The following is a 27593-nucleotide window of genomic DNA, read 5'->3' on the forward strand; positions in this document are numbered from 1 at the left end:
TACAGATCTATTTAAAACCATAAAAAAATAGTAGCTGACCAGCAGAAACTTATGTTCCAGATGTATTACATACACATATATATTTAATAGTACTATAAAAATGAGTAGAGGGTAGAGACTCTTTAAAGTGTCTCAGGCCAGGAGATCCATAGAATTCATATTAATACTCAAACGACGAACTCAATGCAACATTCAGGCTTCTTCTTTCTTATAGGACTCTCATACAATGTAACCATGTTTGGGTCTGATATATAGAGGTGGCTTGATGACTGACAGGTCCCTCCCACATGGGCAAGCACTCTATGTAATTCTACATATTAATGATATGTTTGCTATACCACAAGAAAGTAGCACTTTCTTGCTGCTAAGTGGTGAGTTTGAGTGTGACAGCAGTCTGCTGGAGCTCTAATATCTGTCACGACAGAATTGCTGTCTGACATTATCTGTAACTGCTGCTCAAGTGTCTGACATCTATTATGAAGAAAGGAAACCCCCGGGGTGACCTAAAATAGTTCAGAAACAATCGAGATTTACAGTTCTGCGCATGTGTGCAGAGACAATTGAAACGTCTGAAAGGGCAGTCAGTCATTTTGATGGGATTTTATATAGAAAAAAACGTTATTGTTTTCATTATATAGATTAGTGTGTAACTGTGTCTTCCAACAAATTAATGGGTTCTCGTAATCTTAAAATATTTCCGATAAAAACACATGCGAGTGGTCACCATTTTGTGGAGGAAAGGGACAACGCCACCGGCGTCTTAATAAAACATCATCCTTTTCCTCCTCACTTCAAGCCTCATCTCCAAGAGATTGTGCATAAACATGCGTATTTATTATTGCATATATTATTGCAATGACTGTCAATAGAGATGTCTCTGGACAGCTGACAGCTGTCTGACTAAATTAGAAGAAGCTAGTTACGAGCAAATCCTATACTGGCTAATGTTAGGTTTGTGTCCTAAAAATCATACACAGCAAATCCAGCATGTCCAAATTAACACTGTCAGATTTAATTTCAACACTTTTAAAGTGTCTATATGGGTCCACACCAGAGAGTGTTAATTTAACTCTTTTTGGAGAGTTGGTATGTTAACTCTGATTTAGTGTTAAACACCAAATCTCTCTGGAGTTGATAATTTAACACTTGGTGTTAAGAGTTTATATATTAACTCTCAAAGAGTATTTTAGTTTAACTACGTAAGAGTTATCTTCTAATTAATTCTAAAAAGCGGGAATTTTACTGTTCTGAACTTCTAGAAATTTCTTTTGGAAATAAACATTTACTAAAAAGACGCAATGGTTTTTGAAAAACATTTATTCTGAACTGTGCACCACAATTTCAAAACATTTTCTGAAAGATGTAACAGTGTACATGTTCTCACTTTCATTAGAATTTCGTTTATCAAAAGGTCTGACATAGGTGAGCTGGTAAATGCAAATAACAGCATTCTCATCACTTATTTCAATAAATACAAAATACAATATGCATGTCCTTCATTCATCACTTTGTGGAACTTCAACGCACTTCTGCTCTCCCCCATATTCCATCTTCACAAGCATATCCTATGTGGAGATTGAATAAAAATTAGTTGACACTAATTAATGGCACAAATCAATTGCAGCACAGTAAAAAAAAAAAAAAAAAAAAAAAAAAAAGGGAATCCTTTTTGAGACATTACTTGTGTAAAGTATTTTCCCAAAAGATAAGGACACAGGCAACAGGTAGTACTGAACTAAATGTGAAACCTCAACCTTTTTCATTTTTACCTAAACCGTGTGCACAAAACTCTGGAGGGATCTAAATGCTAACGTAGAACCCAGTCAGGACATCTGCTACTGCTGTTTGCTCGTTTTTTATGGGAGATCGTTTTCAGGCTTCAAGTAGCACCATTATACCAACATTTCACATTCTAGACATTGTTTTAGGTGTATTTGACCAAAAAATTTAACCGAAAATTCACATGCAAGCTTTTTTTCAAGGCTGTGGTATTTGCCGAAAACAATACCTTTCAGCTAGCTAAAACAGCGAGCGGTGCTATCAGCGAGCAACATGGCTAATGCCTTTCACACAGCTTTGTCTCAACTCCAAAGAGCCACAGAAGTAAAAGCTAATAATAATAATTGAAACAATCTTTGAAAAAATGACTTACCAAGCATGGCACAACTCAAATATGTAGAGCAAAATGTTCTGAAACGGCTTCACTTCAGCTTCGATCGGAGCCGTGCTGGGGGCGGAGTCTGTGAATTTACTCTATTAGTGTCATAGCCCCTCTAGGAGTTCAGAGTTAAGAGGTCAAGAGTTAATGTTTCCATTGTAACACCTCCAGATTTGAAATAGAAACACTCATTTTTAACACTCGATTTTAACTACTATCATTTTACACCTCAGAGTTACATTAAAAGCATGTGACTCTACTTAGAGTAAAATTAACTCTAAGACTACTAACACCAAAACATTTAACACTTTTGAATTTGCTGTGTACTTTCCCTCTGATAAACAGCTTGATTACATTAACACGCGTGAGAGTTTATTTGCTAAGTTTCCAACAATCAACTTTTTTACATCAGCTTCAAACACAGTGTCAATAATGCTAGCTAGCAGCAGCTAAGAGAAGTTAACAGTGGCTAAGTGATGCTAACACCGGCAAAAACAATAGTCTTAGTGACATAAAAGTTCAGGATGTCCTCAACAACTCACTACAGTATTGCTATCATTGGTTGGAAGTGAACTTTTTTTTGACTCTTTGTGTATCGGACTCCTTTCAGAAAGTTTTACAGCCTCTTAAAGAAGTAAATAAAGATGGATGCTTCTCACCCGCCATTGACTGCTGAGGTAAACAGTGGATTGACAGCCTTCCACAAATAGGGAAAAATTCCTTGGTGGATCCAGTCCAAACAGTAGAAACACATTGCCCAGCTGCAGCTGTTATGGGTTTAAGTCTAAATGTAATGTTTTTGAGCTCTCTTGGGTGACTAAAACATGTTTGTCCTACAGCAGCCACGATAGCTAGGATTAAGCTCTTGAATTGCCAGGGGTGAGAAAGCAGAACTCGGCTGGCTGCAAACTACAACTTAACTGACATCTAGTGGCAAAATGTTTAAGCGCTCTAACTTTAAAAAGTGACTTTTTGCCGAGCCCTCATGATTCACAATGTTTTTCTTTCACTTAAAAGCGTGCGTCATGTATTAACTCGTATAATGACAAGAGTGAGATGCTTTTATAATTGCTAGTTATAATCAAACAAATAACAGGTCTGTATTTTAACAGAATTGGCATCTACTTGTCTTTTTCTTTCTTTCTTGTATTTTTCTTTTTGCTGAAAAAGGTCAGTTGTGTAATTTAAGAGGGAGTAGGCCTGCGTGCACGCTCGAACGGTCTCGGTTGAGTGGCAGCGTTTTTATGTTCATTACTTAACAGAGAGCCTGCATATAAATGGATTATTTCAAAGTATGCGTATCGTTTAAAGTGATGCAGCCATCTTCCGTGTGCTTGCGTTTACCTGTGTGAGTTGGGTCAATGCTCATGATAGTGCTTTTTTTTGTATGTGTGTGTGTGTGTGTGTGTGTGTGTGTGTGTGCACTTTCACTGCGGTGTTTGGATGTGAGCCAGAACTTTAAAACAGTCAATCAGCAAGAGTGACAAAAGAACAGAGAGGCACAGAAGGAAGCAACAACACATACGGTGAAGCCCTAGAACATTTAGGCACTGGGACAGAAAAAAATAAAAAATGGAATAACTAATGTAGAGACACACTGTGCTTTTCTGTTTTCATTTCACTGCAGAATGAGCTCTTACTTTCCACTTATCTCACTCATGTAATCGTTTTCTTTCCCCTTTTCTGTCACTCACTGTTCTATCTCACTTCAGAACTCCTCTGCTCTCTCCGCATCATTTTTCTCATCTAATGCTCCATCTCTCTCTCTCTCTCTCTCTCTCTCTCTTTTCTGTCATGCTGTCTCTGCATTTATCTCTCCTTTCTCTCTTTTTTTTAAAAATTAAAATCTGTCTGTATCGAGGGATTCTGTTATGTGGTGATTTAAATGGAGGGCCTGACATAAACGTAACATTACTGTCAGACCAAAGCAAATTCCATCAGCCCTGCTTAAATTTGCAGTGCTGGCTGTTTTCCAAAAGGCTTTTTTGTTCTGCAGCCAACATCTATACCATCTCCTATCTATCTTCTGATACTCATTTATGCTATTCTTTTTTTTTTTTTTTTTTTTTTAAGTTTTCTGTGTCAGGTCAAAGGCATGAATCATGAAGGGTAACTGTTAACGTACGAGCTGGACTCGGACTGACGCTGCAGTCTTTAAGTCCGATGCTGATGCTAATATTTGAAAGCAGGAACGTTATCGTGAAATGAAAGGTTTAACTGTGATAGAAGCATGCGAGTGTTTCTGCTTTGGATGTTTTTTGTACATAAAATAAGAACCTTTTAGTCCCCTTCCTGCCCCAAACAATGCACATATTTTATTATGTTTCTGATGTTCACTTAAAGTTCAGAAGCTTAAAAGCGCACAGTGCTCTTTCATTGGTATGTGAAGTGGTTTTCTGGCTAATCAGGGTTTTTCCATCTCTTGTATTCTCTTCTCCTGAACCCACTCCTAAATGTTAGTAAAAATAAGCTCCATTTGATTAGCTGTTTAGTTTCCAAACTTTTTGTAGCTAGAGATCACTTATAGTAAAGTAAGTTTTCTAAGTTTCCCCCCTCATAATCCTGACAGAGTTGATCAAGCATAGGCTTTTTACCATTTGCACTCTAAAGGGGGTTAGACACACAGGAAGAGATTAACAGCGAAGTGACAACAAGAGATGAGGGATTGCCAGTGAAATTCTTTGACTTACAGCAATCACTGCTACATAGGCATTAGTGATGTGAAGTCGGTGGATACCTTTAGTCTACCTCTCTTATGCCCTAAGACTGCTGGGATAGGCTGTACATCCTCTGCAACGCTGAACTGGGTAAGTGGAAGATGGATGGATTGACGAATTTATCCATGCAGTGGATTCCCGGGATGTCCGCTGGTCCAGAACGTTGGGAAATGAGTGAATCCCTTGAACATGGTTATAGAACCATTATATTTTTAATTTGTTGCAAATTACAACCTTTTCCACAACCAAATACTTCGGATGTGGCACAATCATATCAGAGTTTCTGTTGTCCCAAAGATAATGGGGGCGGTGGCGAGGGACTCAGGAGTTCTTGTTTTGTTTATCTGCACCAACATATAAATATTCCAGCACAATTTTATAATTTATAATAGTAAATAATTCAATTATATATTTAAATTATAAAGTATTTTGCAGAACCCTTGGCTATGGATTACAGACACCTACAGGCCCCAAAACCCCACTCAAGAGATCCAGCCGTCCACAGCGGTTTATTTCCGCAGCCTGTTTCATGGGCGTTGGTTGTGTCATGCACCAAATGTGACATCACCATTCAAGAAGTTTAAACAAGAAGGAAGGGGAAGTTTAAGGAGTTGACAGAAAAGTTGTTGCAGCATCGCCCTATGCGTCTAAACTCAGCTCCTAAAGACCGACATGGCCGTGCACTTGTGCAAAGTCTCCAGCGTGACTGAGTCAGCATAAACTAGATGTAACTGTTTCTTTGACAGTCAAAACAAAAAGGATGTGATGCTGTCATGGAACTGCAAATCTGGCGCTAATATTAGCTGTATCAATATATCGATGAGCCTCGCATGCACAGAGACAGACCTGTAGAGCTTGTCATGCGCCTGCACTCTGTCACACTTGTACTGAGTTATGTGCCCACAGTACCATCCACCTTGCTGTGAGAAATGAGACACTTCGCCTCCTCATGAGTGTTAGCACTCCCTCCTCTCCTCTTCCCACCCGTCTTCCTCTTGAACTCGCTCTCCCCTGGTGGATGGGAGCCTGTGGTCGGGTCTCCATAAATCAAAATGTTACCACCGGCACTATAAGGCTACTTTTTAATTAAAACTGTGAATCAGTCGGCCCTGATTATGAATTGTACTCTGCTGCCACTGAATAAAATATACAGGGCTCATTTGCTCTCCCCCTCTGACTCCTCTCCGTCTCTTTGTCTCATTCGGTCTGCTTCTCGCTCTCACTTTGCCTCTTGTTGCATGCGACTCAATTTTCCACCAGAAATTGAGAGTGTCCACACAGCAAAAGCCACAGCCACGCGCAGCCACTGAAGACTGTGACAGCATTGTGAAATAGTTGAGGAGCTTATTGGTTGCATAAACATAAAAACTCAATATGGAGGGTCTGGTGCCGCTGGGGTCAACGCTATTATATCACAGAAACAGCCAGGAGGACTACTAGGCCAGTGGGCCTTGTTTATCATATGATGCCACTCTTTTAGCTCAAGTGAGGTTAGTAGCTGTTGAGTTGGATGCTTCCATTAAAGAGAAGCGAGAGCATTCAGTCCAGGTCACGCAATTCAAATCAGCTCTGCAGGGAAAGTAGCTCCTGGGTTTTAGCTGGAAGATGTACAAAGAATAGCGGCAAAGACTGGGGACAATGGTCGTGCTTTACTGTCAGAAGCAGAGCAAACCCAACTCTATGAATACATTTATATGCAAAAGAGTGCATCTTAAAAGCTTCTCTTTGCAGTACCATCAGGTTGAAGCTGAACAGTATCTCTCATTCAAAGGTACTTTATTGCTAATTTATGACCTTTGCGTGTCTTGCAAGTACAACTGACATCGTCTTAGGGAAATATGGGCATGAGCCAGGCCTCGGGGGAGTGGAAATTAGCTCAATGGAGCGCGGCGCAGGGGGGTGCTGCTGTGGCGCTGCCACCTCTGCTACCCTTAACTTTATATCAGCAGGCGAGTGCAGGGAGGAAGGACTAACTGGAATTCCATCTTACAGCTTTGCACAAACAAACTCATGAATGATAATGGGTTGCTAATTGAAGGTACTGGAGCGATTGACTACGCCACTGCAAATGGAGTCCTCCTGGTAGCCATGGCGACAGGCGAAGAGAGGCTCAGGAGGTCTCCTGACCTGAGCTAGAGTCAGATCATCTCTTACACCTGCTCCCCGTAGTCTACCCACCATGTGGATATATTTGCATCAATGAATATTCATAAGTAAGCTGTTGGTGCATCAGAGAGCTTTTTGAAAAGTTGGGTTTGTATCATACGACGGCATTTCAGATGCAAATGTTCTGATGATTTTTTTTTGTTTTTTACCCTCTGTGTAATTGCAAGCAGTTGCAAGGTGTTAAACAAACAGAACAATTACACTTTACTTGTTGTATCCCTATTAAAAAAGATAAAACACCTTCTAATTACAGTAATTAGGAAACAGATTGTTGCCGCCTGTTTTTTATGCCTGTATCAAAGATCTCTAATGATGTGCACTGGATTTCACCGCTGATGAGCAATTTAAGGAGAGCAGAAGGTTTGCACAGTAGGAACTGTGATGACTGTCTGACCTGCAGAGGTGTCCTTGAGCAAGATGCCGAATCTCTGCTGGCTGGAAGGCTTTTTTGTGAGCGAAGATGGGACGGGAGCAAGCGGAGAAGAATTTCTCTACTAGTAACAGGTTCTTTTAAAAGCTGATTTTACACACTGGAGGGCTTTGCATCACCTGAAAGGAGTTTCACCAAGGCAGTTTCACACCGATCAGCTACATTAAAACTGATGAAGGAATAAGATCAATAATCTATTTGTCTTAAATGGCACTCCCCAATGGCAGCAACCTCCTAACAGGATAGTACACCCCACCACACTGCTAAACCTTTCAGGAACATCTCCAGAGAGCTCAAGATGTTGAGCTATATGTATGTCTCGGTGAATCAGAGCTGCTTCGGCGGCACAGGGCAGATAAATGCAATATTAGGCAGGTGGTTGTAATGTTGTGGCTGATCGCTGCATCAGTAGACATCTTGTCATACTCTTCTTTGGATTAAAAAAGCTGTCTTAGCTTTGCAGAGAGCAGTTTCACTGTGGTGCCACCCACTATGCTTAGGTGTTCACCTGTGGCAGTGTGTTTGTTCCTGTCTGCTTCCATTCCTGCTGCCGATGAGCTGGCCGGTCTGACCGACTCTGCGTCTTTGTGCATCTCAGCGGCTGCTGCTTGTCGAACTGGCAAAGCTGCCTGTCTCTGCGTGTCTGTAATGTTTTTGCTGCTGTCTCTTGGGTGCATGTCTCTCCCGGGCTGAGCTTTGGGTGCGATTAAATCCAGGGGACATCCATTGGAGAGGCGCTCTTAGATGTCATTATCCCTGTGGGGAGTCTCATCATCATCCTGCAGCAGAGAGAGAGAGAGGCGCTCGGCACAAGCAGCCTGGGAAGGCTGCAAGAGAGACAGCCATGACAGCCTTAGGCCTGCCAGTAAATTGTGATGATCATGCGAAAAAACATCACCCCCACCTAAAAAAAAAAAAGTAGGAGATGAGGTCTGTATGTATGTGTATTTGTGCATTTGGAGCTCTTACTGGAAAAACAGCAGAAAGCCCCGAGATAGAGAAAACCTAACCCTCGTGGAGCTTCTAATCATAGCAACTCCTGCGCAAGAACACCTGGAATTAATTGAAACGTGTAAAATTAGCAACATGAATTGATAGCCGAAAATGAAAGTCATCAGTCAATATTCAGCCTGAGGGGAGAGCAGGGAAATATAGCTCTCCTAGAGTGTGTTAGCCTAGGTGGTATGAATTAGACAGGTCTATAAAGGATTATTCGTAGATGATTTTTTTACATAACCTCTTTGCTATTCTGTGTTTTTTTGTGAGGTCAGCTGACCAATTGTCAAGTTTCCTTTTGTAAACAACTAAAATAAAAGTGTGCTAAAGTTCCTCAACACAACATTTTACCTCTATGCACACTATTTATCATCCTCTACTTTTTGCAGCGTCAGTAGTGTGTCTTGTATCGGCAGACTCGTTAGACATAGTACAGTTGTGGATTAGGCTATGTTCTTGCATAAGCATATTTCAGGGCTTGGCTTTTTGTCTATCCAACTGTTCCCATGAGATTTTTATTTCCACTTGAGGAGGCAGATTCAGAGCGTGCAGACACATTATGTCCCTTTAAAAAAAAAAGAAATGGTTCCAGCAAAACATCCACCTGAGGTTATTTATCCCCACAATATAGGGGAGCATGTAGATATCATTCTGTACAATATTGTTATTCCTCACTACACATAAGGACTCTCATAAAAGAAGAAAAAAAAACTTGCACTCCTACTAATCCAAAAAGGCAGAATCCCAGTGCCAAAAATAACAGCTTGGAATGAGATGGACGGAGGAGGACAGATTATTGGTGGCTCTAATCTGTGAAAAGCTGACAATAAAACACATTTAAAGTGATTACAGCGCTGTTATTGGCACGGGGAGGTCAATGCATTGCGCTCTTCCTATCCTTAGCATTGCGTTTCCACAACAATGCAGTCTGCTGCGTAACTGCACCCATATGAATGTTGCTGTAAAGGTCTTTCACAATGACACATGGGCTGAAGCGCTAATGCTGATGTACGGCGTCAGAGGGGAGAGAAGGCGAATAGATGAAAGGAAGCAGAGGGGAAGTAAGAGACAAGTAAGGAAGGAAGAGGAAAAAGAACAAATGGAGAAAAGGGATTTTGGAGATGAAGCCACAAATCACGGGGAAGATTAAGCGTCTCTTGTGCGCGGTGGAGGAGGTGTAAATAGAAACATGTCCCAGGGAGAGATCCCAGAGACCAAGCGCTTATCTCCCTGAGTGTTGTCAAAACACATTTGTCAGTCTGACGTATTTAAGTGTCTCAATGTCTATAAGAGACTTGATATGCAAAAATAAACAGCTGATAGTAGTTGGAAGATGTTTAGCTGCAAACATGAAACATGCCTACAATGACACACTCTGCACAAGCATGCATACACACACCACCCGAGACTATAGGCAAAACTGCTTTTACTCCAGTGTGACCCTTGGCTTGATGGGAGATGTGTGGATGAGCAAGCTGATCATGCATTATCCCTGCATCTGACTCCCTCAGCTGAAGTACCAGCACATCATCAAACAGCTGCTGGCGCTTGTACCCGTTCAACAGCTGCCACATTTCACAAAACGATGAGGAAATGCTTCACATTGTGCCTGTCTCTGCCCAGTAAATTAGCCAAGGGAGTACGGGGCCCTGGTGTTGCCATACTCTTTCCCCCACTGGACTGCCTCCTGTGGGAGCTTCCTTGAATGGTTTGTGGACTCACTCCGCAACCCTGTGGCCTGCAAACTGCCAGAAGCAGCTGCTGAGAGAATAGAAAGCACATCTGCACTGTGGTTACTTCGTTATAGGCAATATTTGGTATCAGTTGCATCATTTCTATCCTGAAGTGGCAAAGTTTTGCTCCTGCACTTACAGTCATATGAAAAAATAAGCACATCCTGTGGAAGCAGGGTTCTTAGTAATGGTGAAATATTCAATCAAAGTGAACATCTTAAAGCTGCACAAATTTGAAAACAAATGACAGGAATGTTCATCTCTCCGAATTAGCAGCCCAGCTGATCAATGCAAAGTGAAGTCTCCAAGAATCCCCCAAAAGATCTGTGGGTAACTCTTGCAGTTGTTCTTTTTCAAGTTACAGTCAGTCAGAGATTTCACTTGCATTAGGAGAACAAAAAACATGTTAGCAAAATAAGGTAAATCTAAAGTTTAGTAGAGACTATAAGTTTTAGAATAAAGCACTTTTGGGGTTTAAATCAGTGAAGAACAGTTCTGTTGAGATATTTAAAGAAAACCACGGTGCATCTTCCCTTATCAGCTGGTAAAACAGTGATGTTGTGGTCTTTGCTTGTGAAGTGGCTGTTTGGTCTCGCCAATGTAGAGGTCTACATTGGAGAGACCAAACAGCCACTTCACAAGTGCATGGCACAACATAGAAGAGCCACCTCCACAGGACAAGACTCAGCTGTCCATCTGCATCTTAAGGATAAAGGACACTCTTTCGAGGATGCCAATGTTCACATTTTGGACAGAGAGGACAGATGGTTTGAAAGAGGAGTGAAAGAAGCCATCTATGTCCACTGTGAGCGACCATCTTTGAACAGAGGCGGTGGTTTATGACACCAACTCTCTGCCATCTATAATCCAGTTTTGAGATCCCTTCCCAGACGCCTTAACGCCCACTCACATCCTGGGCCATCTGACCTTAGGAATTCGCATGATAAGGTGGGGCCAGGTTTCACAATGAACTCACCCGAAACTCTGGCTGATTAAAGAAGTCCAGACGCTTTTCTTTGCAAGCTCCTTTGACAACTGTAATTGTATCATTAACTTTTCTATTCAGCCAAACAAGCTTCATAACTTAAAAAATAATAATTTTGGACTACACCTCACGTAAACTTTATGCCTGTTTTGGCTATATCATAGTCCCTCTACTGTATATTAGTCCAGAACTAGAATTCTGACTATAGTGCACAATATTTAAGTATTTTCAAGGGTCAATAAAGCCACATTTAATTTGAGAGGGTACTGATCCTGACGGTACAACTTTAATGAGAACTTGGTTTGGATGCAATCCCAGTGGTGGTGGTCTCGTCGACAAAGGTTAGCCTTTGAGTTTGTCAGTGATTTTGTTCATAATTGTTTTCCAACACCCCACCAAGTTGTGCGGGTTGTTGGGTCTGATGGTCTCAGGATCTTGTCTCTGCTTTTTGCAGACGATATGGTTCTATTGGCTTTCATGAGGAACAACCAGGCTGAAGTGGGGCAGTTTGTAGCTGCTGACATGAGAATTACCACCTAGGAGGTTCTGGCGATCCATGGTTCTCAATCAGTAAAGGGTATAATGCGCACCCCAAGTTAGGAATGAGCTGCTGTCCCAAGTATCTCAGTGTCTTGTTCAGTAGTGAGGAAAGGACAAAGCGGGAGACTGACAGACCAGCCTGCTGTGGTGAAGAGAAAGCTGAATGTGAAAGTGAAGTTGTCAATTTGCCGGATGATCTGCTTTCCCACCCTCACCTGTTTCCACGAGCTGTGGGTAATGAGCGAAAGAATGAGGTCGTAGCGAAAATGAGCTTCTTCTGAATGCTGTCTGAGCCAAAGAGATGGAGTGAGGACCTCAGTTGTTTGGGAGGGGCTCAGAGTAGGGCCACTATTCTTTTTACGCCAAACGGCAGATGTTTAGGATGCTTCCTGGACTTGTGTCTCCACAAACTGTCTTTGTCTTCAAACCAGCAGCGGTGGATAGGTGTATGGATGCAACAGTCACCTGATTGACTGATTCAGCAGGACACCTTTATAAAGCTAGAATGAACAATGCATAAATTAAGAGTATGCGTCTAATATTATCAAGCCAGATAAATAAAGTAAAAAGTTCCTTGTATTTTGGATACAAAGCATAATCCAGTGGAGAACAGAAGCACAGAAGCTTGGAGTGGATTCTAAATTCATAACACTTAATCCACAGACAGGATAATTAACTAGGTGACACGCTTCTGTGCTTTGAAGTTTGGAATTATGATGGATAGTTGTAAATATCCAGTGTTAACTTGGGCTTTTAAACAGTTCTTTGGTTCACTATTTACAGGGTTTTCTTCTGCTTTTTGTGACCACTCACTCATAATTTTGGGTGGCTGGAATTTATATCCTCAAACTATTACTACTGGAGGAAATTTGCTTAAGGGCTAACCTTGCATTGCATTCAGTGCAGTACCTATGATCACTTAACCTATATATATATATATATATATATATATATATATATATATATATATATATATATATATATATATATATATATATATATATAACAATGACTGATATGTTGAGACTCATCATATCACTCCTGCTCTAATTATAACAACTGTTCTAACTGAACATAAACACACTGCCAACATATCTGTATAAATAAATGAAGGAATAACAACAATTTATTAGTAGTAGTTTGCACCAGAGGCTAACTGAACCTCATTACTCTGCCAGTGAAGAAAATGGAGTATTAACCTTGAGCAGGACTTTTTCACCAGGTCTGCAGCAGCTGCAGAGAAAGGCAGACAGAGAGATTCACTTTTAATGTCAAACCACATCTTGTCCAGACAAAAATGGCGTAAAATAACACAGTGCGGCTCTCTAAGTGGGATTTCTGCAGAGGGGATGTCAGTTAGGTTGCCCAGTACTCTACCTGCCTACCTACCTTCACAGCAAAAGCATCGGCAACAGCAGAAGCCGTACAGAACTAAACTTACATACACATACACTCGAATTATAAATACAGTATAAAATGCATGCAGTGGCGTAATCATAGACCTGAAGAAGGTGATAAAGAAGCCCCCCCCCCTACTTTCCTCAACAACACCTAATCTCAAACCTGTAAAAATAGAAATAAACTTATAAACTATTTTTAAATAAAGACTTGAAGGTAACAAGGATTTCAGCTTAAGGCCTGAGTAGTCGGCGCCGTTCCTCCCACCCACCACAGTGTCACCAGTTGTGTGTGTGTGATCAACCGCCCCCGTGTCTCGCTGCTGTGTGGTCAAAGAGGTTGTCCAGGTAACGTTTTCTTTCATCACCTGTCAGCAAGGTGCTGCCTGAGGGTTTAGCCTTGGATCACAAAGAACGCACAATGTGATGCCAAACAACTCAACAGCCTTCGATTACAGCTGTTAAAAATAGTCTTTTCCCCTTGCAGAACATTTGTTTGCTGTAATGAAATCACAAGCTCGGACTGACAAACGAATTACACTTGTTAGTAGCCTCCAGTGTGCAAAAGCGGGCTATTTCTCAAACTCCCGGTGCTTATCCTCAGCGCTGCAGCTCCTGACGTACGAGCCTCTCCTCATGACATTCTTATTTCAATTAAAAGGAGAAATGAGGCAGTCGCAGCGCGCCTGACTTGGCGGTTAAGATAATGTACATGCGCCACAGACATTTGAATGCCATCGTCTGCATGTCTTTCCAAATATCAAAACTGGCCAATAATTGTGAAAAATGACCGAGCGCCTTTGTCCTCCAGTTTTCATGCAAATAACGCCATCGACAAACCTGACACTTACCACATAATGAGAAGAGCGTGATGAGAGAGTGCGAGCACAAGAGAGAGATAAGTGGGAGAACTGAGAGGAAGCATTGTTCAGAGACAAAACTATAAAGCGAGAGAACGAAAGGGTTACACCGAGTTAAAATGGAAGAAAGATAAGGAGGGAATTGGGGAGGAAGGGCACGATGGGTGCTTCAGTGTCCCCTTTTTCTGGAAATAGAGACCATTATGTCAGTAGATTGGTCCTGAATCCTAGTGAACATGTGACTGCAAAGCCTGGCCGGTCTGCTTTGCTGAGGGGGCTGGTGAGTGGCTGCATCAGAACATCATGTTCAGACACAGGCCCAAACACATAATCACACACACACACACACACACACACACACACACACACACAGCACCTTCCACCTCCACAGTGGGCTGCACAGACAGTCTGCATGAATATTTATCAGAGCAGGTTTATAATGAGTTCACACATTAGACAAGCATTTCTTTCACATGCTCACGTATTGTAGGTTTGGCAGTGATGCTGGCGTCCAACTGATTTCTCCTCTCATCAGTATGCTGCGCGGTGACCCGCTATGTGGCCTGGACACGTTCCCCGGGGCGGCAGGGGCTCGCCTCCTCAAAACGCTGCCAACAATCGGAAGATATTCCTAATATTGTCAGGTGCCGGCGGATCAAGTTCAAATCAAAAGGTGTCTCTTCAGTAAAGCTTAGCGGCGAGGAGACATTCTACCTGCTGGCTTTCATTTGGACAAAACACATAAATGTCAGCTCTAAAAACGCATTAGGGAGAGAGCAGGCCACTGCAAGTGCTGTTCGCAACCTTTCAAACTAAATTCATCAGCTATACACACAATTATACTACCCGCAAGCACACAAACTGTTTCTTGGCAGCAGTGTTTCCCGTCCTGTGTGGATTTATTGCTGCAAAAGGAGAATATGTTGTGATTGGAACAGATTGCTGTTCAGTCTGATATATTAAATAGAAACTGTCTTTTCTGATTGACATGAAAGACAATTTTCCTGATTGCATATTTTGTGTGTGTTTGGGTTTTTTGTTTTCATAGTGGACCACTTCATGACCTTCCCTGTGGACTCTTTGTTAGTTAGAAGCATGTGATTTATAGGTAGCAAAGCCCCCAAAATAACAGCAAAAAGATGAACGGGGAAGCCAATTACGGCACTACAATATCTGCGTCCCTTCCTCTTTCAAATTCCTGCAGCAGTATGAGCCGTATGTCTTTGGCACAGCGTTTTGAGTTATGGGCTTTATTTTCTGCTTGATTTTTATTTCCTGGCTGATTTGATCTAGTTTTACATTCTCAGGTTTTCTTAGTTTTGCAGTCTTGTTGTTCCTGTTTTTAGTTCTGTTTATGTTTCATTCCTCGATTCAGTTGATCCTTCCTCCCCTGTGCTCCCCGTGTCTTCTTGTTAAGTCTCTGTCTCTGTTTTAGGTGTTTTCATGCTTTATGTTGGTAGTCATTTTGTCCCTTGTGCCTTGTTTTTAGTTTTACTCCCCCCCGACTCATTTTCTGATTCAGTTTAGCTGTCTTGTTTTCCTCAGCTGTGTCCAGCTCCCCTCGTTGCCCTTTTTTGTATATATAGTGGTCTTCTCCTTAGTCTTTCTCAGTGTCTGTTTTCATGTCCCGTGTGGTTTCTTGATCAATGTTCCTGTGCTTATACTTTGTGGTTCCTTTTTGGACTTTATGTTGCAGACTGTGCTTCTCCTCTGGGGCTTTGTGTTTTTGCCTTGTGTACTTTCTGTTATGTCCTGCCTGCTTCCTGTGTCTGCGTTTTGGGTCCTCATCATCACGCTCTGCAGTCTGCATAATCTGCAGACTGTGACACCGTGTTGGCCTACTCTTCCTGGTTTCTTGGCCATTTGGGCACACTTAGTAACAGCAGGCTTTTTTGTTTGGGATGCATAACTACTGGAAACAGTGTCCTCCTGCCTAATTGAGTGAGGCCCCAGTCACACATTCCTAGAGACCGGTCAGTGGCGCCCTGGCAACACCAAATTACTTGGGAAAAAAATGTGTATTCCCTAACTGGTCGATTTTATTTTATTGTTTTTTTTATTTTTTATTGTTTTCTTTATTTTTAACAGGGACAGTGCACATTAACCCATTATCATCCAAGGATCAAACAGGCTGCCTGGACCTATATTATAATTTCAGGAGCCTTTTGAATTTTCTCTCTATCCCAAAATGTTTGAGGAAGGATGTGAGGCACACATGGTTAACCTAAAAAAACCCACCTAGAGGTAGCTGGCTATTGCTCGGTAAAACGGAGTGAAAAACGAGACAGTTTGCCTTCAAAGTAAAGTTTTGCTTTTTGAAATAAATTGTTTTTAAGGCACCACTTTTACTTCCATTTCCTTTTATACGTTTTGCTAGTGATCGGGGTTAGCTAGTAAGTGCTTATAGACAAATTCAGCATTTTTTCAAACATACTACAGGCAACTGCGCCAATCGGCAAGTGAAAAAGGCAATCACACTGAGGTTTTTGGTACAGCAGCGTCTTTGTGAGGGCAGCCAGCAAACTCCAGGAACCGATCAGTGAATGAACATTTACCGTAAGAACTGTTATAACTGTTCTCTAGGCCCCTAATGTCTTGTGGCATTACAGCAATGGAGATTGAGGCAATAGTGACTGTAAGAAATGTCCTCTCCTTGATCCTGTGCATTTTACCGTAAGCATAGATTCATACTCTATAAGAATATGTTGCAAATTACACCAGCATTGCAACTCCAGTCATTAGGATAGTGGATGGTTTGCTTTTACGTAGTCCCTGACTGGCAAATTTGCTGGACCTTATTTTAAGCTTTGGCTATTTTAAAATTTCCATAAAAGTTTAATTTAGTATCATAAAAGAGGCTGATATATTTCCTGTTAATTAACCCATTGATCAATTAATGGGCTCCAGCATACTCAGAAGATATTTGGCTCCTTAGCATCTTGACCTGCACAAACACAAAATAAAGTATATGTGTGTTTATGCTGCTCTATGATGAACGGCATAAGTGCCCACCATAAATGTATATATAAGATGATGAACGTGGTGTAAAGCCAAAACAGGAGCTCCTTAAGTCTGCATTCTTTGTAATGATCAGCCGGTAATGATTGCAAAAAGACCAATTACATAAAAGTCTGTGAGAAAATGATCCTTTAGCTTCCTTGATCTACAACCTCATCTCACTATTTGAAATGGGTTTATGGCCTCTAATGCTAGTTTCACATCTTATTGAATAAAACATGATGTCCATTTTGTAAATTAAGTTCTCATTAAAGCCAAAGAAGGAGGGCACACTTAAACACTTAAAGTTACTCATGTATAAACGTATGGTGTCCCTGAAGTTTCGGTCCAACACTCACATATAGGAGGTAGGTATTCATTTGCAAAGAAAGATGAGTGTTTATAGGTGGTTCCCTCTAAAACTGTTCTTCCCTTTGTGTGTGTGTGTGTGTGTGTGTGGTTGGGGTCGGAGTGGGGTGGAACCTATGTGGCCTTGAGCTGGTGGAGGCTATCCACGATCCATCCGTGTGTAACTGATATGGCAGCGATGTGCACTCGTGTGGCTAATGGAGCAAATGATGGGTGAGATGTGAGGGCCGGGCAACGGCGAATTGGGGTCATTTGGTGGCGGAGCCTCGTCCGTGTAATCTACAGTTTTATACGTGCCTTTTGTGTTTCTTTGTGAAACAAGCTTGGGCTCGCTGTGGCACTTTTTAATGGCCTCATCTTTTGGAGTGATCGTTGGAGTTACACGGCGCGTTGGCTAATATAATCTGTACCCCAGGGGTGTGTGTGGCTGCAGGGTAATATATATGTGATGCGGAGAGAAAGGGAGAGGAAAATTATAAAAAAAGTAATTGTATGTGTGTGTTTGTGTGTTTGTTTGTATCAAAGGTCTCCATGTTAATGGTAATAAGTTGGTGTGTGAACTACACCCACTGTAAGGACGCGCAGCAGTGCTCTGGACTTTCACTTATATATGATCAATGCTTATTACAAAATGTGTGAGTGTGCGTGTGTGTATCTCTGTGTCCATCAACTATGTCTGTGCGCATGAAGGCTTATTTTAATTGTTGCCATGGAAACAGAGTGCTGCCAGAGAAGTCCAGATTCAAAGAGGGCATCTCTCTCTCTTGCTCCCTCTCTGCTTGTCTTTTTCCTCTTGTTTCTCCTCTTCTCGTCCATCCCGCTCTCTAATCTTTCCCCCTCTCTCCTGCTCCTCTTTTTTTTCCTCCTTTTTAAAAAAAATCTTTTATGCCTCTCACTGAGGTCCTCCTCAGTTTGCTTCTCTTTTCGTTTCCTTTGCCCGCCCTCCTCCTCTCCTTTCTTCTTTCCTCGTGCCTCTTATCAGCCCTCCCTCGATCCATCCCTCCCGCTTCTCGGGTCCTTCCTGGAGAGTGGTGTGCAGTTGACTATTAACACAGGGACCTGTAATTAGCGCTGACGAACCTCCAGCAATTAGTCTCGGCTAAAGAAGTTGTTCTGTCATCTCTGCGCCCGTCCCTTTATCCCTCTTTCAATCTCGTCCTTCCTCTCTGTCATTTCCTGTCTTACTAGCTGTCAGCGTCGCTTTGTTTTAGCGGTTTTTGTTCTTCTTTGTACCTTCCATCTGCCTCGTTAGCAGCAGTCATGTACAAGAGACGCGCACAATACACCGCTCAGAAGCAAGTTTATGAGAAGCTACACCCCCATCGCCCTGGGTATGTCTGCCCACGAAACCAAAGTGAACATCTATTCCCTCCGACTGTTACACCTACACCAGCTATATGCTGATAAGCTCAAGAGGACGCATGCCCTCCCACTCACTCAGATGTAAACACGCAGAGAACACAGACATCTTCTTTTTCATGTCCGGCTTCATCGCTCACATCGTCTTTTTCACCTCTCCTCCCATCATTTCTGGATCTCGCTGATTTCTCTCTTTTCCTTTCCTTCGGTCGCTCACCTGGCCCCTCTGCATCTTCGTTAATGAAAAGCTCTATAAATAATGCGCAGTGAAGAGGGAATCAGACAGCAGGCAAGAGAGAGAGAGATACGGTCAAGTAGAACGTGGGAGGGAGGTGAAAGGATGGAGGGACGGACAGCAGACGAGCGAAAGTGCTTAAACTAGGCCAATAGGGGTTGAGTGAGGTGGGCGGGTATCATATCAAAGCCTCGCGAGCTGCTCCGAGCACCTTTGCCGTCAATCCCTTAATCAATTCCGGCGTCAGTCGGTTTGTCCTCGTCTCAGGTCAGCGTGTCAGTCATCTCGCTCCAGACAGTTAGTCAGTCAGCTGAAGTTGCCGTCTCTCCCTCCATCTGCCCTTTATGGTTTTTGAGTTCGCTCGCTCTATTCGTCCCTCCTTCCTTCCCTCTGCTGCACTCTCAGGCGTCTCATCTGGAGGGAGAGTTTATATCATCCTTATACTATAGTGCTGCTTCAGGAGTCCACATGAATAATTGATGCTTGTAAGATTATACTTGAAAACTCTGAACTGTGCTCCATTATGTCACGTGTATCTCTGTTAGTGTTGATACTGGAATATTAATCAATATCCTCTATTTTTTTTTTAGCTTGATATTCATTAAAAGATAAATATAACAAAGCTATATCATGACGACAGCAACCAGCGCTGTGGGTGTGTGAGAGGAGGCGCAGCTAAAGCAGTGCTTTATGTTTAAGATGAAATATAAAATGACCAACAGTTTGGATCTTTGCTGATATTAGCGTTGTAAAACAAAATTATTACATCCAAGAATATATTTACTGATTTTATTAGTAAAACAATACATGAAAAACAGCTCAAATCAAAAACTGTATTTGGCTTATTCACATTTTTTCATTTGCACTCCTTTCACTCCAACTCAGGTTTTTGCTTTTCTCCCATTTACTGCTGCAGCGGTTCTTCTTTTCTCTGCTCTCAGTGTTTGTTTACTTCCGCATACACAAAATAGATCCGACAACTCACAGGTGAAGTGAAGGAAGCAATGATTTAGTTGATGCTGTTAGGAAGCATAAGTATCCGGTCGTTAAGTGATGACGTGACGAATCCTACTTCCGGGCCTAAAGTAGTCTGCGTTTAATATGGCTTTTGTGTTGTTAACATGTTTAATGTTTTGTATTTTCTTCTATTTAATCTCAAAAAGCTCCTAAAACAGTCAGTGATCACTGTTGACCTCCCTCGGCTTTTATTACCGCTAATCATTTATTTAAGCTCAGTTTTTAAAACCTTAGGATGTAACTACAGCCCATGCAGCAGTATATGAATGACTAACCTCGTATTGTGGATGGATTATCTCAGTTGTTCTCCTGGCTGAAGTTTGGTCCTTTTACAGCATCCTGCCATGCGATTACATTTGTTCCTGACCACCGAGAACACTCACGTTAACTTTTATCGAGTGGAAAAAAAGTTAGCTTGTTTATATTATGCTAACATAGCTGTGTCGCTAGCGGTCATGTAGCACATCATTATATACCAGCTAGCCAAACTTCAGTAACCCTACAAACGTCACTGCTGTTTAGTTTTCTGTCTTCATTTATGTTGGAAGTGATAACAGAGCTGTACGTTTTAAATTGTTTCCAAAACCCTGCAGTCAGGACATGCTATATTGTATTTAGATAGAAGCTAGCGAGCTAACTTCCTGCTAACTTCTAACTCCGTTAAATGTCATAAATTCCCTTTTCATGGATACCTGGATGTTAAACTCAATTGTTACACCTGGTAGAGCAGAACGCTGATCATTTTATTAAAGATGAAAGACTTTAGACAGTTTTTCAACTCTCAGTAATGCCATAGTGATCGTTTGATATATGGACCTGCAGCGGAGTTTAGGCCCAGACACGGCTAGTGACGTCAGACTTAACAACCGAATAATAAAGTGTAAGTGCTTCCTAACAAGTGTTACACCCAATGTAACGTAATAAGACATTTTTAGTCACGTCAGCTCACCTGAACCCAGTTTGCAGTTAAATCACAAACTACTCCAAACAAACCGAACACAATTAGCATAACAAATTTGAAATACCTCCAAACCTCCATGATGTCACATCCTTGTCTTGAGCCATCACTTATTTCTTTGCATGTTGGTTCCAAGTAGCCAGGCTTTGTTATAATTTCTAAAGCATCATGCACAGTAGTTCTCCAGACTTTCTGAAAGTGTTTCTTTCAGTCCTTGTACTTAACCATTTTCAGAGGATTTTTTTTTTAAGCCATTGAAAACTGACCTATGAGTCATGAGAACAATCATGAGAAAGCATCTTATTGACAGCAGCTTCGTTTTCAGCATGACAATGACCACAGACACGCTGCCAATGTACTAAAATCATAGAAAAACACACAGGGGAACACTATCAGTGTTACTGAAGCAGTGTTAGCTTCCCTACTAGTCGGTGTGAAGGGATGATGGGTGGAGTAAACACTGCATGAACTGAAGGCAGAAATGTAGCTTTTTGAATCGCTGTCAGTCCAATTTCTGATCCAAATATCAGATCTGTGTATCCATACCAGAAATTTGACCTCATCTCTTATCTCTATTTTCCTTTTAAAGTTTGCTTTGTCTTGATATTTCTCTTCCTTCTTTGTCCCATTTCTTTGAACTGACATTGAATTATGCTTTGATTCATATGATGCATCCAGCCCAGATTGGCAGTTCATTTGTTAACCTCTGTTTCTCTTCATCTCCCTCTTATTTTTTTTTCTCTTTCCTTCTTCTCTGTCATCTTGTTTTGTCAAATCTCTGCCTACCTCCTTTTCTTCTCTTTCCTATCTCCATTTTCTTCTCCTCCTTGTCTCGGCAGGTATTACTCTCCCACTTCTACACCATGCCTGTCTGCGGATGCCGCGGCTGCTCCCCACCTTGCGGCCATGCCAGGGCTTGCTCTGGCACCCCCTCGGTTGCTCAGGAGCAAGAACGGGTCCGAACCCTACATCCACCCCCGCCGCCGTTCCACCACCACCGCACCGGTTCATCTCTCTGCCTGTCCCTCCTTCTCCTGCTCCTCTGCCTTCTCCACCTGCCCCCGGCCTGCCACTCACGGAGAGACAAGCCCGGCGGAGGAGGCGGTGGCAGCCACTATATTCCCATCCCTCAGCCTCCTCCCCACCACATGGCCCTGCCCAACATCTTGCACGTCTTCAGCATCGCTGTCGTCCTGGTGGGCAACTCCAGTGAAGTGGCGCTGGCCGGGGCCCGAGAGAAGGAAGACTTCATTCACATGGCGCCGAATGTTGAAGTGCTGACCATGAATGAGACTGACCCTAAGAGCATTATCAAGAGCATCTGCGACCTCATGACGGAGCACTGGCTACAGGGCGTGGTGTTTGGGGATGACACTGACCAGGAGGCCATCGCCCAGATCCTGGACTTCATTTCAGCCCAGACGCATATCCCCATTCTCGGAGTACGCGGAGGCTCCTCCATGATCATGGCTGCCAAGGTAGGTCACTTCCACACAAGAGGAGAGCTTTTGTAAAAAGGAATTAGCACCATTTATGTGTAGGCGGTGTCTTAATATTAAAATGCAAAATATCCAATTATGCCAAACCACACTTACACCTCCAATTCTTGTCTTGTTATTGGGTGACCGGCACAGACAACTTATCAAACTGGCACGCTAGAGGAGAAGGTAACGCTGTTTTTGCTTCTCACAAGGCCAGTCCTCACTCTAACCTTAAATCTCAGCTGCATTTCATTTCCGATTGGCTGCTGTCAATCACGCTGTTCCCGCTGCTTTCCCCCCGTGAAATCTTGTCACGGACTGATTACGTTTTCCAATCAACAAAAGATGGATTTAAAGTCTCCAGATGTAGCCTAGGCAATGGAAAGCAACCCCGGCCTTAAACCTCTGATATAAAATAGGTGAGTTTGTATTTGGCAGTAAGAGTAAAAAAACTGTGGTTCTGCACTATTCATGTGTGCAAGTGTGACTTAAAAATGACATAAAGCACTTTCGTGTAATTTTACGTTATAATGAAGCCTCAATAAAACAGAGAAAGCATAGCTTGACTGTAACTTGACTCTTCCTCCACCACCTTCCTGTTCCTGTTTGCAGACATGCAGACAGACAGACAGACAGACAGACAGCGATGCTAAGCTGGGGTGTCTCACTTGAAAGACAAAGTGCCAACAGAGCTGATGCCAGTGACAGGATCAGCTGGAGATTGCACCAGAATAGAGAGCTAGATCTCTGCCTATTTACTACGCCCCTGCCTAATGGGATAAAACAATCTGCTGCTGCTTTATCTGTGTCCGCCTGGGATCTGGATTTGGACTCCGCTTCTCAAAATCAGCTCATTCATTTGGTGCTGGCTGGGAAAAAAACACACACACAGTTAAGGAAAAAAGTATAGATCTATGATGAAGAGTGAAACCTGGCGTCTCAGTCTTATCTCTGCCATCCACGTCTTCATGTAGTCATCCTCTAGTTTGTCCGCGTACCCTCTTGGTGGCAACAGGTCGTTGCGCCAGCAGAGATGTGAGCAGCAGTGACACGCCGAGGCCAGCGGCCACCACTGAAACTCTTCTCTCTGTTCCTTCTCATTAGAGCTCTAAGGAGCGAAGTGGCAGAGAACCGTCTGCTCCCATTTAAAACTGCTCCACTCCAATTGCAGACACTGCTGCTTGGCGGACACATCTATGCTCACAGTTCAGTCCTCGTACAGACACGCACCCCCACACCCAGACCTGCTAATCACATTTTTTTAAAGAAAACAAAACTGTATAAATCATTTTAAGAACTCCAATCATCATCCAACTGTGTTAAATATTAAAATTTCTATTTGTGCTTCACCGAATGCAAAAACACAGGCTGAAGAAAATCCACGAGAAAGAAGGAATGGTCCCGTGTGAACATGTTTGTGTGTGTGTGCAGCAGCGGTGTTGTTAATTAAGCGCACGTTCCCCTAAGTGCACCACGCGGTTGAAAAAGAGCAGCGTTTTGTGGAGAAGGATTAAATGGATTTCCCCCAACCGCAAGCCAGAGACTGCCTCCCCTGAGAGCTCCCTCCTGGCTGCGCTGAGGTCCGGGGGAGTCAGGAGGGACGAGGTCGCACCAAGGCTCAGTGTCCCCGAACGGATTTGTGTCTGCCTAATGGGCTGAGACAACGGAGTGCCGAAAGTATAGCAAAGAAGGATCAGAAGGCAGAGAGGGAGGGAGCGCAAAATACATGAGTGAAAATAGAGAAATTGAGATAGCGGGGGGAGGAAATGAGACTGAGGGGACTAAATTCTACTTTGAGGAAAAGTGGGTAGGAAGGGAGAGGCGGGACGTGGATCAGGTGGGGTTCAGATGGGGGCTGTCTGTAGACGAGACGGGCAGATGTGGCCAGAGGGCACAAAAGTAGTCAGTTTAAGACCATTCAGACTTGAGGGGAAGGGGGGGGATACTGTGTCTAAAAGTGAGTGGTAGGTGCTGAGAGAGATAAAGAGAGAGGAAGAGGAAGGGGGAAAGTTTCCTCTCTCGCGGACAGCTGCGATGGAGAAAAAGCGATAAAGTATGGAAGATAAAATGAAAGGCAGAGTTATAGAGCTTAAGAAAAATTGGCTTTTGGTATTTGTGTGTTTTTTTCTGAGAGAGCATCTCAAGGAAATGGACTGACAAAGATTGGGAAATAGGGATGGAGTACGGGGCGTTTATCTTAGGGCTCCTAATCATCACATGCTCGCGTGCACACACAAACACACACACACACACACACACACACACACACAAATGAGTGCATTCGCCAAGACTGAAGGCCAAATGCTGCTATTACAGTTGACAGGATAACCCCTCCTTTTTCATTACACATCCGAGGAAAGATGATAACAGGAAACGACGGAGAAGGTGGGGAATGTTGTGTTTGGGGGTTTAGTGTGTGCTGGAGAGGAGAGTTTTCAGGACTGGTACAAGATAATTCCATAAAACGGGCGCTCTGCAGGAGAGTAAGTGTGAAGAGTCAAACTGGATCTTTATCAGAAAAACACTCTTTTTCATGCATGCATGAGTGTTACTTACAAAGCAGTATCATTACCAAGGAACATGCTTTGGGGCTGAAAATGACTCAGAAAAAGCAGAAACTGCAGTTCCCTAAATTTCCACTAGAGGCTGACTCCAGAAGTGAGCGGATCCTCATGGAATCACATGTTCAGTAGACATCGGAAAACACGGACGTAGCTTTGGAGTCGGAAAAACGCCAATGCTAAAAACCTGCATTCTGTCTGAAAACCACCAGATGGCGATACCTGTGGGTGCGCAAAGACGTCCTATAAAAGTCTATGCGATAATGGCTTTCTGTTCTGACCTCCACAACATTTTCCTGCAGAGTTTATGAGCGCACTCGTTTGGAATCATTGCAGAAAATTTTTTGTCTTTTTTTTAGTAATCTCGGTGATACTATGTTTCAAAATGGAGGATTATCTGTGGTGTGAAACTGCACACAGTGGTTTCAGTCAGACTTGCCATCATATCTGGCAATTTGCAGCTGAGACGCCAATGGTGAGTAGCTCATCTCATTTGCCAAGATGCAAAAGCTGAGTTCAAAATACACGTGCACATGTGGACAACACCAAATATCTGGTTTAATGTGCAGTTAACTTTAGTAATAGCTTATCCTAAACTCCAGCTCAAGTCAAGGTTTCACAAAGCAGTAGGTGACATCACAGCAGTTACATCCATCTTTGATATAGCCTACGGTCAGAGATCATTACCCAAAACACTAAGACTTGTTTGACATCCATAAACAAGCAAAAAGCTCCAAGTGAAGGAATTATCCAGAAATAATTGGGACTCTAGCTTCCACATTTGTTGTATATCCGAATAGCTCTTAGTTGTAAGTGCATTACTTTAACAAAAGTAAGCTTGTATGAGCATGAAAGTGGAAGAGTTAAATAGATGAAAGGCATGGACGGAGGAATCCAGGTGGGTCCATATTAGCACAAAATGAGGAAGAAGGCGGATGAAGAGGTGAAAGGTGAAAGGTGAGAGATGGATCAAGGCAAAGGCCACTCACATCTCCCGGAAAGTTTCATCACTCAACCAAGTGACTTCTTCAGTCCCAGCTCATATAAACAGTACACAGCTCCATTAGGACATTAAAACTAAAAGTAAAACCTTTGCCTAACAATAAGTCACAAGCTTAGGTTCTTGATTCTCAATATAAAAGGAGGCCTGCGGGAAATGAGTCTTCTACTCAAGAATTAAGGCATTTTATCCATGTCTCATTTACAGAAGCTTCCATGTCTAAGTGTTTTCTAAAATTCACACTCAGGGTTCATTATCTGCTATATTTTAGCATGCAGATGGGAGCAGCCAGGGATCAAACCACCAACAAACCAACCACCAACCGTAACCACATTGTAGATCCCCTCCTTGGTTCAACGATGGTCATTCCCTTTTCACGTAAATGGACTCTTTGACTCCTCATTCAAACCAGTGTGCCTTCTTTTTACACTTACAGGCCAATTAGGTGTAATGATTGCGATTGCTCTTCTATTTTGTGCCATCCACTTTGTCAGAGGTTCCTTGGTTTCCCTGATATATAATTCCCAGGAACCACGAACACTGTATTGCCCAGTTTATGCTGTTGGACCTGATCCTTCGGGTGAACCCATTTTTGTAGTATTTTGGGGTTTGAACAAATGCATCTCAGCTGTTCCGATACTCCTGACACATAAAGGATCACCAATGGTTTTTGCTTGGGCAGCGTTCGTTCTTCTTCTCTTCTGAATCACCCAGAGCTTTCTTTTGGCCTCTTCCCAGCTTTGTTAAACGCTCAGCTGGGATAAGCACATTTACTCAGGGCCTCTTTGATATGTTGTTCTCCTGCTTCCCTGGCTGCTGTGTCTGGCAGGGACGGTGTTCGCTCTGTGTTGTAGCCTCCCGATGACGCCCAGTTTATCCTCCAGTGGATGATGATACGAGTCAAACCTTAAATACTGCTCTGTATGTGTTGGTCCCTCCCTGGTTAACTTTATGTGTTTGTCTAGGAAGTTAACATGAACAATGAATTGTGGTACATCCCGAGATTCGTGGTACCCCCCACCCAAAAGCAAAAAACCCGACTGTTTCCACAACAGAATCAACTTTCTGGGATTTCCTTACCTTTACTATTAAGCCTCCATTAAGACTCTCACATCTATATCAGTGAGTAAGATCAATGAGGGAGGGAGGGATAGAGGGAGGGCACGACGATAAATAAGAGAATGAGTGCTTTGTGTGGATGGCCACATGACTGAGAAAACAGAGGGAGAGAGGGGAGTTGGGGAGCGACACAGACCTATTTGCAGCAGTGGTGTTGCCATCTATCCAAACAAAAAGAGAATCTGCCTACGCCTGGATGGAGGAGGACGGAAGAGGAAGAAGAAGAAGACAGATCGAGCACAGCTGTCCGCACATCTGTGAAAGACTGGATAAGATAACCAAAGAGAAAACTCAGGCACTCATCTAACTGTTTAAGTGCGTGCGGGTCTATAGGCATCTGTGTGTTTGTGTTTATGTAGCCAACATGACTGTAGCTGCCAGTCCTTTTGTCACTAATGATTTCCAGCACCACCCTGTTTGTTGTAGCACTACAGTGTCTGTTGGACTGCAGTAATCAGCATGATCTAAAGCTCTGGCTAATGCTCATATTATCAAGACATGCGGCGCTATTTTCC

At 42.7% G+C, this 27593-nt stretch overlaps 1 protein-coding gene across 5 annotated transcripts in view; it reads left to right on the forward strand.

The window, feature by feature from the left end:
• Positions 1 to 27593, forward strand: part of grin2ba (glutamate receptor, ionotropic, N-methyl D-aspartate 2B, genome duplicate a) — a 145252-nt gene that overhangs the window by 17335 nt on the left and 100324 nt on the right. For all 5 annotated transcript variants that reach the window (XM_085157776.1, XM_085157773.1, XM_085157774.1 and 2 more), the window contains one exon: positions 21757 to 22395. In XM_085157776.1, the coding sequence (XP_085013902.1) occupies positions 21757 to 22395 (639 nt within the window). The remainder of the gene's footprint in view (positions 1 to 21756; positions 22396 to 27593) is intronic.

Source organism: Neolamprologus multifasciatus, chromosome 4 (assembly GCF_963576455.1).
Source record: "Neolamprologus multifasciatus chromosome 4, fNeoMul1.2, whole genome shotgun sequence".
NCBI lineage: Eukaryota > Metazoa > Chordata > Actinopteri > Cichliformes > Cichlidae > Neolamprologus > Neolamprologus multifasciatus.